Genomic DNA, 15,675 nt, shown 5'->3' with positions numbered 1-15,675 from the left:
ATATTCCAAATGTTTTACATTTTGTGAAGATTTCTATAAAATAGCAGATCTACAAGCTCACAATGTGTTGCATTGCGACGTGTTGTGAGCTTGTAGATCAGGTATTTTCAAATAGTTGGTTTAAGTGATTTTGATGCTATTTGCTCATTTTGCTGGGGACCCACTGGAACCCCACTACTGTAACTATAACAACCACAATGTGAGAGTTGACTGGCAGGTGATGTGAACCAACCCCTCCAGTGGTGGCCATGAGAATACAGTGGTGGATCTGTCACCATAGCAACCCACAGCCTAACAATGAAGTTAAAGTAGCTGACTGGTGAAGACGAGGGCTCTCTGGGGATTTAAGAACTAACGTTTCAGGTAGGCTATATGTATTCATGCCGTATATTTCATAACATGAAAGTTTTGTTTAACTTATTAATTTTAAGCCAGCTTAGTTTAGAAGACGCAGTGGACATACAGGAAAACATTTGACAAGCTCCTTTCCAAGATGGTGTTAATGCATTTTGAGAAAACGACACTACCTTACAGGATGGTCATTATTCAGGGTCCCTAGAACTCTGCTTCCAAACATTTAGTTGGGGACCTGAACCGTCTCAAGGACCCCTTGAGAGGGTTCAGGTTCCTGAATCACTGCTCTAGAATAAATATATAATGTGTAAGAGTATATTTGTCTGCCTACATGAGTATGTGTCACCTGTTTTAACAGTACTGTATGTAAAGATGTCTGCATTCTGAGGAGATGTCTCAGGTGCTTAAGTACAAAAACTCCAAAAGGAAAAGAGTCCAAAAGGGGTTCAACTGAAAAAGATTCAAATTGAAAAATGTAACAAGTGATATGCTGACATAAGAAATGATGCATACTGTAAATAGAAAATATTCCATCAAAAGACATCAGTCATCACTTCTCTTCTCTTCTAAAGAACAACAAAGATACATTTAGCTGCTTTATTTGCTGTTGCAGAACAGTTCTTTATTCACAGATTAATTTAAGCAGGCTTTAAAACTCTATCATTTCCTGACATTACATGCTGAGACAAACAGCATTAACTGTGTTGGTGTCTTTAAATGGTTGCCCAGTAGTTTAGATTTCATTAATTAAAACATCCCCCATAAATGCTACTGGGGGGTGGCAATAATTTTGACAAGACATTAGATTTTTCACTGCTACACTCTCTCTCTACTGTCAGGCTAATAGACCAAAATGGAATCAGACACCCAGCTACGGCCAGGGGTCCACAGGCTGATCCCACTGTTCCTGGGAAAGCGGTGCCACAACATTACTTTTGTCGTGGACACCTCGGAGGCCATGAGCTCCGTTCTGGGGTCAGTGAAACGCCTGATGATCCAGACCCTGCTCACCAAAGCCTCTCTCAGGGACTCTCTCTTCAACATCATCCCCTTTTCATACAAGGTAATTTGGGACTAGTAGTGACACCTGCAATAAATGAAATATTGGTGGATTGCCAGTGAGGGAAGCGTCCACTTCAGAAGCTCCACCAACCATTAGGCCAGGGGTCTTCAACGTTTTTCAGCCCAAGGACCCTTTAGCTGAGCTGTGATGAAGCGGGGACCCTCACTACAAATTGTATAAAATTGTGTTGCAGATTAAAGTTTTTCATAGATTTCATAGATAGCTTCATAGACAGCACTAACATCAGGATTCATGTTAATGTGTATTTTCAGACATTTAACCACATAAACCGTCAAAGCTTAGTAAACTTGACTACTTTCAATCTGTACTTGGGCTACTCTTTTTTCCCTCTACACCAAACCTCTTTGCCGAAAATAACCGATCTACAAGCTCACAGCGCCTTTCGCTGCACGGCGTGTTGAACTTGTAGATCTGCTAATAAGGATGCTCGGGTTCAAGTGGTTAATTTATTATAGATTTGGCGGCCTCCCTCTAGTAACTCTGAGGACCCCCTAGGGGTCCTGTACAACCTGTTGAAGACCCCTGCATTAGGTTATATTGAAAGTTTGTGTATAAAAAAGGTGTAAAAATATGGAAAGTACCAGGTGATCTCTCTAACATCACTACCTTCTCATACATGGTTTGGGAGACTGGTATCTAGTCAAATTCTGTTAGAATGTCCTCCATGGTACCAGGCTACCAGCCACTTTGGCAATTTGTGCATGTTTATTTGTAGGTTGTTTGTTTAGGGGTTTTTTTCTGTGAAAAACAAACAAACAAGCAAAAAACTCTTTCTAGGTGAACTGCTGGTCTCACCACATGCTCCCCTGTGCTCCTGACACTGTGTACGAAGCTCTCTCCTGGATCCACTCCCTGAGCTGCAGCCCCGGCAGGGACCTCCTGGCTGCTCTGAGCACAGCCCTCTGTGACCCGGCCTGTCACTCCGTCCACCTGGTCACCAGGGACCTCCCGGACCACCCAGAGGCTGTCCTAAAAGCTCTGCCCACCATGACAGCTGGGAGGCCGCTTAATGTCTTTTACCTGTCAGATTCAAAAGGACCACTGGATACCAAAATGCAGGACTTCCTGCAGTGTCTGACTCACACCACCGGAGGGAGCTGTTATGTGCTTCCAATAGGGACAGATGGGTCATTGGAGAAGGTGACCTTTGATCCTTTTCTTTTAATGTCTGGGGAAAATAGATTAAAAAGAATGATAAAATATGGCACAGTAAATGAATGAATAAAAAAACAATTATCATAATAATGAAGAAACCATAGGTTTTCCACCACACGCACTGTCTGTGTAAATGTTGTCTTGTTGGCTGACAGGCAGTGGTTTTTAGGTATTTTTCACTTTACTGGAGTATTTCCAATTTTCAATACTTTTGAATACTTTTTCTACTCCACTACATCTCAGAGGCAAATATTGTACTTTTACTCCACTACAATTATTTGAAAACCTTAGTTACTTTGCCCTATTTTATACCTAGGCTATTTGAAAATAGACGATCTACAAGCCCACATTGCGACGCGTTGTGAGCTTGTAGATCTGCTATTTTCAAACATTTTAATACTTTTACTTTTGGTACTTCAAGTACATTTTTATACCAATGCCTTTGATACTTTTACTGAAATAAATTTAGAATTTCTGACTTTTACTTAAGTAAAACATTTTAGTACTTTTTCCACCACTGCTGACAGGTGATTCCACTGTTCATTGGGGAGAACCAGACATCAGTGCCAAATGTCTCGACAGTAAAACCCTGCAGACTGTCCACCCCTGTCATCCCACACCACCAGCATGTGCCTCTCCCTGTGCTCAGGTCAGTGTCCTGGGTAACACTCAAACAATTCCACAGACATGATTGCACACTTTTATTACGTTTTTATGATTAGAAACTTTACACAGTTGATAATGGTGTCAGGTTGATGCTTTAACCATGTCAATTGATGGGTCAACACACGTGTCCTCTGCATGTGTATATCGTTCGTACATTGTGGTCCTGTCCTGTGAAGCTCAATATCAGAGCATGACGATAACACTGCCAGGATTTATACCAGGGCCATTGCTTTAAGTAAACTAATGTAATCGATAAGAAGATGATTCACGATATGGTCACTTAACACTAGGTAATTGTAATGTGTTCTTTTGGCATATCCCCACACACATTTGTTACAGTCCCCATACACATGTATTACATCAGAGAGCACAGGGTCACATGCAGTGCCCTTGGAGCATTTTTCTTGAGTTCAGTCAAGTGTAAGGTGCAGAGAAGAGATAATTTCCGTGTCCAATTTTATGTAATTTTATGGGGAAATAGTGTCTTGAATTTGAACTTTGTGTGGTTTAAGGTGCAGTCTGGGTAATCCGTTCTGTCCAACAACTTCCTGTGTGCTGTCCGCTCGCACCCTGGCCATTACAGAGTTCTTACCAGGCTGCAGAGTGTTAGCCAGGAAGGAAGCCGATGGCCTGTACTATCTGGGCACTGTCATACAGGAAGTACAGGTAATTAGTGATAGACTTACATTTAAATTAAATTGAATTAGATGTCAACTATATCCATATCTCAGTGTATTGTATCACAATGGGTTTCACAATACTATGGGTCAGCATGGTATTGGGTATACTACAGTTCATACTACATTATATTAAGTACTTGTATGACTCTACAGTGTAGAGTCATACAAGTACTCGCACTCGTACTTGTGTAGAGTCTACACAACTTTCATATATTTAGTAGTTTAGTTCAAAGTTGTGAAACAGTGATGAAATACCCACATTTGTGCTGGTGAAATAAAACAAATGAAATGCATGTCTGTTCATTTGACCTTTTCCAATGAATCCCACAACAGGGTCGCAGAGGAGTGTGGGTAGTCGAGTTCGACCACCCAGGTAGTGCTGCGTTGGGCTTTAGCTTCTCTGAGGTATTTCGTCAACAGCTCGTCTGTTCTCCGGACATGATCAACCACACCAAGGCTCACTCGCACTACCTAGGGCCCGGGGACACAGTCCTGACACCATGGGAACCAGCCCTAAAGAGGTATGGACCTGGGAGAGTGTTGACTGGCATGGAGCTCAGAGACAATCTGAAAGGTATTGGTTTTATCTCTGTAGCTGCTTTCTGGTCATTGACCATATTCACATGGTGACCAATTTTGATTTTGCGTCATACCTATGATCTAAGAGCAAAATGGACACTGTGTGAATATGGCCAGTGTGTTCTGTATTTTGCCCCTACATAAGTTTTAAGTCATTTGGGAATTTACACTTTTTGAATGTTTTGTATACAGTATTTTGCTGTATTATTCTGAAGCACATTTGTATGGAAATTTGCAGTTTCTGTATATTGTTTTTTTTTCTTTTCTTGGAAATGGCAAGATACATCACGATGACTTTCCCCAGGATTGAAATGCTATGAAGTTAGACTTGAGCTTTTTTTCTATAAAATACATCTATATGCAAGTATGGGCAACGTACGTCTTTGCATGCCTCCTCTACTGCATAATACAGTACGTTTATGGGGACAGAGAAGACATTTTTTGCTTTGTTTTTCTTTGTTCCGTTATTTCATGTATATGGGCATAAACAGCCTTGTATGATCCTTTATGTTATGTCAATCTGTTGCATATTTGCACTGCTTGACTTTCATTTAATAAACCCAACAAAAATAATCACCAGCAGTATATAACACTATGGTCTGCATCTTTTTTTCTTCCACAGCTGAGTGTGGTGGAGGTCTGCAGGTACTGATGTGGAACGGCAGTGTGACTGAGGTCCCCGTTGACCTGGCCGTGTTCATCCATGCCTCCCACCATGAAAGGATTGTCAGGGAGCTCCCAAGAGCGGCACCAGCCCCCAGATGCCACAGTAACTGGCTCTGCCTTCACAGTTCCTCTTGTCCTCCCCAACTCTGTTGTGACCAGCGCTGTCAGTCAGCAGCTACTTCTGTTCATTGTCCAATCCCACATCAATGGCCATCCTCCTTATACCCGCCCACTTGTGAGTGCAGTCCAGGATGGAGGGAGGGGTTTGAAAGAGCAGAGCTGGAGAGGAAGATGGATCTTCAATTGGAGGGCCTCAAAGATACAGTGAAGAGTGAACCTGAGGTGGCATCTTCCTCTTCTTTGTCTGAGGGTGAAGCCAGTTTGGAGCTGTCTGCCTCAGGTAAGGTGAGGAATGAAGAACAGGAGCGACCTCCCTGGAGGTACTGGAGACGGAACGCTCAGGAGCCACAGCACACACAGCCAGGTAGGAAACTTTCTCAACTAGTCTCTGCTTGAATCAATGGCACATTTACATTATACTTGACATTCAAATGGATACAGGATACAGTAGATCTGAATGTTTAGCCCTTTATCTAATCTAACCTCTCGGAATACATCCAATCCTGTTAATTTTCTTTCATTTGTTTTTGCAGCAAAAACAGTGCCAAGGAACTACCTGCCTGTGAGATTCAGCTACCCTGTCCTGCAGTTCAGTGCCTCACCCAATCACAGCTCATTGTTCCAATCACTTCCTACTTCAGGAGGAAGACAATCAAACATGAGAGACGTGTTTGGTTTGACCGATCAAAAACATCGACCACCTATGGGATTTCAGTCTTTCTCTGACAACGTCCCCACTGCTGTTTACACATGAAGACTATGCATGTATTTTAAGACTTTAAACATGTATCCAAGAACACAAACACTTGAAATTACTGTATTGAAGCAGTGCCACCAAACAAGTATTTACTTATTTTAAAAATAGTCTTTATTTTGATGTACTCATCAGTGCATATAAATTCTGTGTTGTTCTATGGCAGAATTTCTACATGTTCACATAGACATTTGTCAAAATATGGCTTCTCATTGTGCAGCAAATAAATATTTAAACAACAATAAACTGTTGCTGTTAGCACAGTTCAAAGGCCGAATCCATAAGTCCTGTGGCTATTTGAAACATTACAATACCATAGAATTTTGAATTTATCATATACAGATTTTGTGCCACTTCACCGGCAGACAATAACTCTACTGGTCGTGCAACTCAGTCACACAGCATCACGACATCACTCACAAGCTGAGCTTCAATTTCAAATAAACATACAGGATGCAAGATCGAGAGAAAGTATGGCACTGTTAGGACTTGTAGATTGGTTTTAAAAAATAAACAAAAAAGCTCAAAGGCCCCTGAAGTAATGGCATACACACTAGGTTCTTATCAATCCGTTTTGTTATTGGAAGGTGAAAAGTGAGTGGTATCAGAGGTTAAAGGTGAGGTTGATACTCTCTCCGGCATCGATGCTGACAAGCTGGGTCTGTTCGAGTGAGTCTTGCATGCCAGCGGTGATGGAGTACGTCCCCGGGGACACCTCGATGCGGAAGTCCTCTACCTGGCCCTGAAGACGAGGGAGATATTAAGACTAGTCAGTGTCAGTAATGAGGAAGGCATTTCAACAACTAAAAATGTTTACCAGGTTCTAATACAAAAAGTGAGACAACGTTAATTGCACACTTGAGGACTTGTGTTCCTCTTAGTAAAAAAAGGTTGTAGTTATAAAGACAAATAAATGACTAATTTGGGCTGCCATTTGTCATATGCAGTGATATTAGTCTGGCCAGTCCAGGCTAGGTTAGAGAGCCCTCCCTATAACCACGGTTTATGGCCTCAGATTTTATGTCCCATAATCCCAAGTGCCTACACAATATAAATAATATGTATAATCTTGTGTAATATGTTCCATACATACTATGCAGTAGCACTTGGACTGATACAAATATTGGAGAAACAACAACAACAGAGCAACAACTACTGTCAAAGCAATGGTGGCCATTACAAAACAGAAGAATGGAATGAAAGACAGGTACAGCTGCTTTAGCAGCTTACAGGCTCCGTACAAGTATAATATTAGCCAGTTTTGTCTTTCCAAGAGACAATTCTCCATCTCTGGGATGTCTCCCCTGGGGAATAATAAATATCATGAAAAGGTCTTCTTACTTGTATCCTTTTTGGCAGTGCAGGTGTAGCTGTCCTGGAGGTGGATTGTGAATGGAACCTGCGCACATGGGTTCTCTCCATATCAGTAGGATCAGTGCAGCAGTCTGATTGATAGAGATTCTGGACAAACAGTCCATATTGTAACTATCCAATACAGTCTACAAAACCAGCACAATGTTGTGTTGTATAATATAACATCACATAACATTTGATCAATCTACAATCTGAACTCTACATGTAGATGAGGTGTATTCTTTGCATGTACAGTATGTTTAGTGAGATGTAAGTGTGTGTGTGTGTGTGTGTGTGTGTGTATTTCTCATTCTCAACTACAGCTATCCAAAAAGAATCCCCATCTGACGAACACCAGAAATGACCCCGCCCCCCCCCCACTGGTTACTGTACATATATGTATATTGCTAATACTAGTGTTGTCTTGTTTATTATTGTATGTCTTTAAATGTCTCAATGAATTGAATACACAGGACCACAATGGAAACAAGACCCTATAGGGCTTTTTGTGTTATCCTTTTAGAAAACATTGTAATATTGTACCACTATACTACTTGCAACTGTTAAAAGACAAGTATTCAATCAATCAAACCTTGCATTGATCAGTAGTCTGAACCATGAACTCCGCTATGGTTTCAAAGGCACTGTCCAGATCTGTGTGGGTTCTCTGTAGGGAAATTAAATAATTAACTGTATGAGAGAAAAGGAGAGGGGCTAGGGAGTCAAGTGCCAACAAACAAACAAACAGTGGTGGAAGATGTACCAAGATATTTTACTTAAGTAGCAATACCACAATATAAAAATTCTGAAAAATAAATAAATACTCCACTCAAGTGAAGTAAAAGTACCTCGCAGTCAGTCGTCAGAATTGTACTTAAGTACAGTACTTAAGTAAATGTACTTGGCTACTTTACACCGCTGCAAAAATACACACCTGTACAGAGGGTCGCGCGACTCCATCCGTGCTGGGAGTTTGGGACTGACAGGCGGCACTGCACGGTCTGGAGGACCACCAGTCTACGGTCCTCCGTCTGGAGGCTCTGTCCAGGACCTGCTGTCCCAGCTGAGCCGAGCGGCGGAGTGAAGCCTGCAGAAAGGCATGGTTGGCCAGGGGTCGGTCTGTCATGATCATCTCGGAGACTACTCCTAAAACTACTCCTGTTTGGACCAACGGTCATTTCTAGATACTAGCTTAGTGTAATCTAGGTGTAAGCAGTCATTTTAAAACCATGGCATCATTTACCAAATCATATACTCTGCTCGAATGTCTATCAATAAACTGTATACCAACTATGCAACAAGTTGTTCGAAAAGAGTTTGCCCACCCACCGTATTGAAACGATTATTTAATCAGTCGTAGAAACGTGGAATTTAAAATGAATCACAATCGAGAAATCACAGATCAGAGCTAAACGGATTACGTTTGCGCTCATTTCTATTTGCTATCTATCTAGCATTACGCTACTTGTTTTGTTGTCACAGGAAGTCCTGCAGTATGGACCCCAGTGTTGCCAGATGTTGTGAGAGAAACAAGCAACCATGTCTATAAAAACAAGCCCAAAAGAAGCGAGCCCTTCACCCTTTAAAAATACATTGGCCAATTGGAAATAGCCGAGCTTGTAGACCTGTTTTTTTTATTTATATATCTTGGGAAGAATATTTTATTGAAACATCTGAACACAAATCTTGCATGGGGGTTCCTGATCTTCCTGGCATAAAATATTTTAATTGGGGTTGCTCGACTTGAAAATGTTTGAGAAACACTGGTTTAAATAACATTAGGAAACAAGCCCAAATAAACTACACTTTATAAACGAGGCCCAAAAAAAACGCAACGACCAATATTTACAAGCAACTTACCAGAAAAACAAGCCCAAAGTCGCTTATAATAAACGGACATGGCAACACTGGACCTGACGCCCCAAGTCATTTATTCACTAGCATCTTTCCTTAGGCATTTTGCCTCATGCATGACAGTTATTTCCTATTTGTATTACTTTACCCATTTTTGGCTACAATTTCCCCATTCTCTCTTTAACATATATCAAAGGAAATAAATACAAATACATACAGTATTGAGTCGTTAATGTACTATAACTAGTATCATTTCTCTACTATATCGACTGGTGAAGGTTAAAGCACAAGAATTATGACCATGAACACAGTTGAACCTTGAAGATTTTTGATGTAGTGCACATATGTCCAACACTATAGCCCAGGTGGGAGGTGGCATTAAAAAACCTTTCACAATATCCGTGTGGTATACAAATGTTAACCAGTCGCTTTGCACAGTAGGAGCTGAGGTACCGTTGTTCCTGAACATGTGTACCATCAGGTAAACAAAAGTATACTGTAAACATCTACCAGTGCGAGTGACCACACACCTGCACATTTATCTTCACATTCAAAGATTCAATTTTAGATCACAGGTATAAATATCTTAGTTAGCCCAAATAGGCTTCTCAAAAAACAAGGTTTTACAATATCTTTGTACAATTATGTTTTAGCTCAAATGAATCTCATGATGTAACCATCTTGCAGAATCTAAGCTTGATATCAAGTCCACATTCCAGAAGAAATACAAATGACCACAAATCTTAAAACCGATCTTTTGTGTCACAGACACCAAAACAACTTTTATTTCTGCAAAAAACATTGACAGGAGATTTATGCCATGAGAACACATGCTCCTCCCACTGCCTTGATCTTCTCTTCTGCCTTTCTGCTGAAGAACTTGGCTTTGACGATCACTGGCTGCTTGGGCAGCTTACCTTTCCCCAGGATTTTGTAGTAACCCTGTGGAGATGAAACACAATTGGTCCAGTTAGGTTGATGTACGCAGAGACAGAACTACAATACATTAGAAGACTGCTAAATTCTCTACAAACACTGCAAAAGACTCAGATTATGGAATTAATTATGTACATGCAATGAAAAAAGTAAGCATCACTTTAGATATACAGTGATATTCTTTTAAGAGTCATTTTGAGATTGTGAAGACAGAAGCTGAGGGTAGAGTCGGGGTCCGACATGCAACATCTCTGGACGTATCAAACCAGGGACATAACGTCACAAATGTGGTCTACGCACGTCATCTACTGGGCAACCCTAAAATTTTAATTATATTGGGACCAGTTAGTGTTTAGCACTTAACACTTATCTGATCATTCAGACTCAAAATTCAAGTTACAGTTTTTCCTACTTTCAGTATCACCATGAGCACACAGGGCAGATTTAACATTAAGACGCCATGCTCAATCGTCAAACCAAAAATGGGCATCTAATGCCAAGACACCCTGCATTTGACCCTACACACTCTTGTGCCATTATACAAGGTTTTGTGCAAAAGATTCTATTCACACAGTTATAAATGTTAATGCTAGTCTTCATGTTACTGTTTAAGCAACAGAATACCTGCACTCAGAACACCATTCAGGAGTCATGACTATCCCCTTACCCACTGACGCCTCTGAAAGAGGATCTACATGAGTCTTCTAAGTGGTATGACAAAAACCAAACAAATTCCAAATACACAGACTCGCCGAGTATAGATGGACCACAGATTAAGTTCAGTACTGGATCTGTGGTGTACTACGAGTTGTGAGGCAGTTGTTATAACTGTATAGTCCTTCGACTTGCCAACATATGCCTTGTTTACATCTGGAATTAACATGTTCAGCAAGCTGGATGTACCACGGTGGATTCAAACCCTTAAGCCAAATTCCAAGACTAGTCGTTTCTGTCTCCTCACCTCCCCTGTACTCAAACATGGAGGTGTTATGGTGAAAAATGGTTAAGTCCAGAAGATGATCACATCTTTAAGCAGGTCATCAATTTCACCTAAACACTGTCACGCAGGAGGAGGCAGACATTTTGGTAGTCTCCAGAGGTGGGCAATTGCAGGTACTTTACCTCTGCCCACATAGTTTTAAAAATGGCATATTAAAAAAGATTCCGTCGACTTATCCCTATAATGTGTGATATCCCCAAATCATCACAAGGCTTTGATCCTACTATTTATTGTAAGCCAAGTGTAAACCCAACCAACAGCAAGTCTGTTTCTGTTCTGATATGTACTGAAGCATAATTGTTGATTCTTGCTGCTGTGCTTTCTGAAGGTACTATAAATGGTCTGTCATGAGTGTAATTTTAAACGCTAAAATATACAATATCACAATAACTAGGTTGTATCAACACTGTAACTGCCCATGTGGGTGACTGGCCTACAAGGGACCTAGTCGGTGAATAGGATCAGTCTTCACTCTCAGAGAACTCTAGCACACCAAGACAATGAGGAGTGTCAAGATGAGACTCTGAGTCTCTTAACTGGTTCATTTCAGTTAACCACTCAGATTACAGTAAGTAACAGAGGACAATGCACTAAGAAGAAGGGGATAATCAGAGCAATGTTTAAAACTGGTCCTGGCTATGGTTGGTTTTCATTTGAACAATTTAGAGGAATTAATTTAGACTCAAAGTGATAACCAGTTGTCTGGGTTGTCAGGTCTTCAGTTGAGGAGAGAAGGTATTATTATTACATTTAATATCCAATATTTGAAAATGGTGAAGTCCAGAAGATTTTGGTATTATAAGTTGAATCTAGACTCCACAGAGGTGGGCACTTGCAGGTACTTTAGCCCTGAATCTCCCGAGCGCCCCCAGAAATTGCTTTCTACAAGGATGTCAAATACTCCCAACGATACAGTATCATTTTAACCTGCTAAACCATCTCGGTCGCGTGAATTCACATCATCATGCGTCTTCTGCAGACCGGTACTCGACAAACAGTACTTAATAGGTTTTATGATAAAGTTTCAACCATTTACTCTCATCAAAATAAACCTTGGCTGGGGGCGCTGATAGATGAATAGTTAAGGCGAGTATCACATAAGCACTGATGCCTGACAGCGAGTCCCAGGTTCGATTCAGACCTGGCAGACATTTGCTTCTTGTCTCTCCCTGATGACTCTCCCCTGACTACTAATAAAGGCATGAAACCCTGTCCAAAAGTGTTGTAAAAAAAAAAAAACTCAACACAAAACGTACAGGGCACATAGGAACAATGTCCTGGGTTTCACTCCAGGCATAGAAACTGTTACATGTCATCCCTGCCCTCAGCTTTCACTGTCCAATTTCAACAAAACCCCCCCAAAAAAGAAGCTTAACTATTACAAGCCATACTGCATATCAAACAAAATCACTCCTTCAGGCATCCCCACAGGTTAAATACTTACGGCGCGCACGGCATCGATGATGGGTGCAGGGCCCTCTGGCTTGGTGGCATAGTTGAGCCTAGTCTGCTCGCTCACCAGAGTCCACAACTTGTCCAGGTTGATGGTGGGGCAGTGCATTGTGTTCTTCTTCAGATGGTAGTGTCTCATACCCACCTTACCAAAGTACCCAGGATGGCTGAAGATTTAACACAGGGTGAACAAGGAGATTAGGCATCAAGAACTACTGCATCTACTGTCTTAACATTCCATGACAATATTAGTTGGTTGCATGGACTCTACAATTAATAGAAAGAAAGAAATGATTCTGTCCTCTTATCCCTATTTGTGATACCCCCAAATCATCACAAGGCTTTGTTCCTACTATTGTAAGGCAAGTGTAAACCCAAACTGCAGTATGAACAGCGAGTCTGTTTCTGTTCTCATATGTACTGAAAGCATAATTGTTGATTCTTGCTGTGCTTTAAACGCTAAAATATACAATATCACAACAACTACGTTGCATCAACACTGTAACTGCCCATGTGGGTGACTGGCCTACCAGGGACCTAGTCGGTGAATAGGATCAGTCTTCACTCTCAGAGAACTCTAGCACATCAAGACAATGAGGAGTGTCAAGATGAGACTCTGAGTCTCTTAACCGGTTCATTTCAATTAAGCACACAGATTACAGTAAGTAACAGAGGACAATGCACTAAAAAGGGGATAATCAGAGCAATGTTTTAACTGTGGTCCTGGCTACCTCGAGTATAGTTGGTTTTCATTTGAACACTTTAGAGGAATTATTAATTTAGACTCAAAGTGAATGCAATTAACCACCCGGCTTGACAAGTTGTCTGGGGTTGTCAGGTCTTCAGTTGAGAAGAGGGTATTCTAATTACATTTAATATCTAAGCACCGAAATGCATAAACTTCATAAAAGTCAATGTAACGAAGTGTTTTGAAATCAAAGTGCATCCTGATATGAAGGATGTAAGCCATTTATAAAATGCATCTTAATTAAGAACTTCCCACTGCTTTTAGTTCAGCACTTTTGCCACATAAAGTGGCATCTCTCTACTCATGAGAATTTTCCTCTAGCTATTAGATCGATTTCATCCTTCTGTCGCTTCAGGACTTCTCTATATTCACATCTTGATTCAACTTGTTTATGCTTCTAAATTGACTGTACCTGTGTGTAGGGACATATACACTGATGTATTTGCACTGTGCCCTTCTTTCCCCTGTTTAACAGCTGATGGTGTGGTGAGTGAGCAAGCTATCTGTGTATGTATCTGTATACTTGTATCTATCTAGGTATCTTGTGCATGTTTTAATGGGCCACAATGCTTGACAACAACCAAATAAAAACACAGAAGAGGCAATCATACAACTCACTATTTATCGAAGTTGATCCTGTGGTGATGCATGCCACCAGCGTTACCACGACCTCCAGGATGCTTGCGGTGCTTGCCTGTGGAAGGTAAATAGAGAAATAGGTTATGACAGCTGTTATGCCAGTTACCTGTACAACACACAGCAAAAGGGAGTTACAGGACAGTTTAAAGCTCTATGAGGTTTATGCATCCAACTCACCAACGCGACCATGTCCGTGGCTGACGTGCCCTCGGAGTTTCCTGGTTTTGGTCTTCTTGGTCGGCTGTCAACAGATTCAACGATGGAGGTTGAGATAATAAACATTAAATCTCACAAGGCATAGCTAGCATAGCTCACTGGTTCCCAAACTTTTTAGCTCGAGACCCAAAAGGGAAAGTTGATGTCTCCCCAGGACCGTAACTAGAGAAAATAGCAAATCTACAAGCTCACAGGGCGTCACGATGCAACACTTTGTAGATCGGCTTTTTTCACTACTTCTTAAACATTTGTTTTCTAATTGATGGACACACAAATGGGTCCCGACCCACTGTTTGTGAAACAGTAGTATAGCTGACTAGCTAGCTATCCAGTAAAGCAGACAGACGCCAACTTACAACCTAAAACGCCTTATTAGGCCAATGTCAACCTAACTTCAGTGATGGTCACACTACATGTTCATCTACCGGTGGGAACATGGTTGTTTTTTAACTTTAGAAACGGTGGGTTTGCGGGTCTACATAATGTTAGCTCAATGCTAACACCACCGGTGTATCAGGCTCATGCTGCTAACACAAATTAGCTCCCCTGCCTCGGCAGGCTATGACATATTTGCACGCTCATTGGAGTTCTATAACAGCCATTATTACAGTCGTTGAATTTGTGGTTTTGTGTGTTTAAAGACATGTGGACAGTCCATGTCTGTCTGGTTGCATGGACGAGCCTGGTGGCCGAGACATAGCCAACTATGCAACATACGCGTCTTCGCCAATTTCTATCGTGTTTGTGCCAGTTTCTCGATAATAATATATTGGGACCGGAGGGAAGACGAGAATATACCTCGAAATACCCTCCGCGAGTGTTTTTGTATACGAATAGAACGAGGATGGACGTAGATTAAACTGAATTTTGAAGCACGGTAGTATTTGACAGCACCTACCATCTTGGAGGATAGTTGAAAGAGGAACGGGAATTCAAAATCTCACGGTTTTGTGCGAGATTTTCTTTTGGGATAGGAGGAGAGTAAGAATCTACAGCGACGCCTACTGGAGGGTAGACTCACTGCAACCAAGTGGTTTTGCAGGGTTTTGATCCCCAATTTCTGGAGTATACATTTGTCATTTTATTATTAGTCTCCCTGGGAAGTTGGCTAATAACCATATTTCATGTTATATCAATTTAATGTAAATTTTTTATTTGGCATACATTGTAAGCAATACAGAATAATTTTCTGAGCAGAAATGTAAAACTTTAAACCTACATTTTCATTGCATTTAAACTTAGTAATTTTTGCCTTAATCATGCGAGTTGCCTGAATGAACTGAATGTCAGGAAATAAATCCATCAGATTGATGACTGTGTGTGTGTGTGTGTGTGTGTGTGTGTGTGTGTGTGTGTGTGTGTGTGTGTGTGTGTGTGTGTGTGTGTGTGTGTGTGTGTGTGTGTGTGTGTGTGTGTGTG

At 41.1% G+C, this 15,675-nt stretch overlaps 2 protein-coding genes across 2 annotated transcripts; both read right to left on the bottom strand.

Moving 5' to 3' along the window:
* Positions 1-6,175: 6,175 nt before the first annotated feature.
* akip1 (A kinase (PRKA) interacting protein 1) lies at positions 6,176-8,885 on the bottom strand. The gene is made up of 4 exons (XM_080437535.1): positions 8,346-8,885; positions 8,004-8,078; positions 7,400-7,519; positions 6,176-6,800 (listed from the first exon to the last, which is right to left on the bottom strand). Exons 1-4 carry the CDS (start codon positions 8,541-8,543, stop codon positions 6,663-6,665), a joined length of 531 nt encoding a protein of 176 aa, XP_080293661.1. The 5' UTR covers positions 8,544-8,885; the 3' UTR covers positions 6,176-6,662.
* Positions 8,886-10,018: 1,133 nt separating this feature from the next.
* rpl27a (ribosomal protein L27a) lies at positions 10,019-15,189 on the bottom strand. The gene is made up of 5 exons (XM_080437581.1): positions 15,155-15,189; positions 14,218-14,281; positions 14,020-14,095; positions 12,646-12,820; positions 10,019-10,207 (listed from the first exon to the last, which is right to left on the bottom strand). Exons 1-5 carry the CDS (start codon positions 15,155-15,157, stop codon positions 10,079-10,081), a joined length of 447 nt encoding a protein of 148 aa, XP_080293707.1. The 5' UTR covers positions 15,158-15,189; the 3' UTR covers positions 10,019-10,078.
* Positions 15,190-15,675: the final 486 nt, after the last annotated feature.

The sequence above is a fragment of the Gymnoscopelus braueri genome, assembly GCF_963280865.1.
Source record: "Gymnoscopelus braueri genome assembly, chromosome: 9".
Lineage (NCBI taxonomy): Eukaryota > Metazoa > Chordata > Actinopteri > Myctophiformes > Myctophidae > Gymnoscopelus > Gymnoscopelus braueri.
The sequence above is the reverse complement of the archived record's forward strand: the minus strand, read 5'-3'. Positions and strand labels throughout refer to the sequence as shown.

Excerpts from the sequence above, each read along its gene's own strand:
- rpl27a (XM_080437581.1), bottom strand. Across the intron at positions 14,096-14,217 it reads CCACGGACATGGTCGCGTTG|GCAAGCACCGCAAGCATCCT; the intron begins GTGAGTTGGATG and ends TACCTTCCACAG. Across the intron at positions 10,208-12,645 it reads TCATCGATGCCGTGCGCGCC|GGTTACTACAAAATCCTGGG; the intron begins GTAAGTATTTAA and ends TCATCTCCACAG.
- akip1 (XM_080437535.1), bottom strand. The coding sequence starts at position 8,543 with ATGATCATGACAGACCGACCCCTGGCCAACCATGCCTTTCTGCAGGCT. Across the intron at positions 7,520-8,003 it reads AGACTACTGATCAATGCAAG|AATCTCTATCAATCAGACTG; the intron begins GTTTGATTGATT and ends CTGTTTGTCCAG. Across the intron at positions 6,801-7,399 it reads CACTGCCAAAAAGGATACAA|GGCCAGGTAGAGGACTTCCG; the intron begins GTAAGAAGACCT and ends CCTCGTCTTCAG.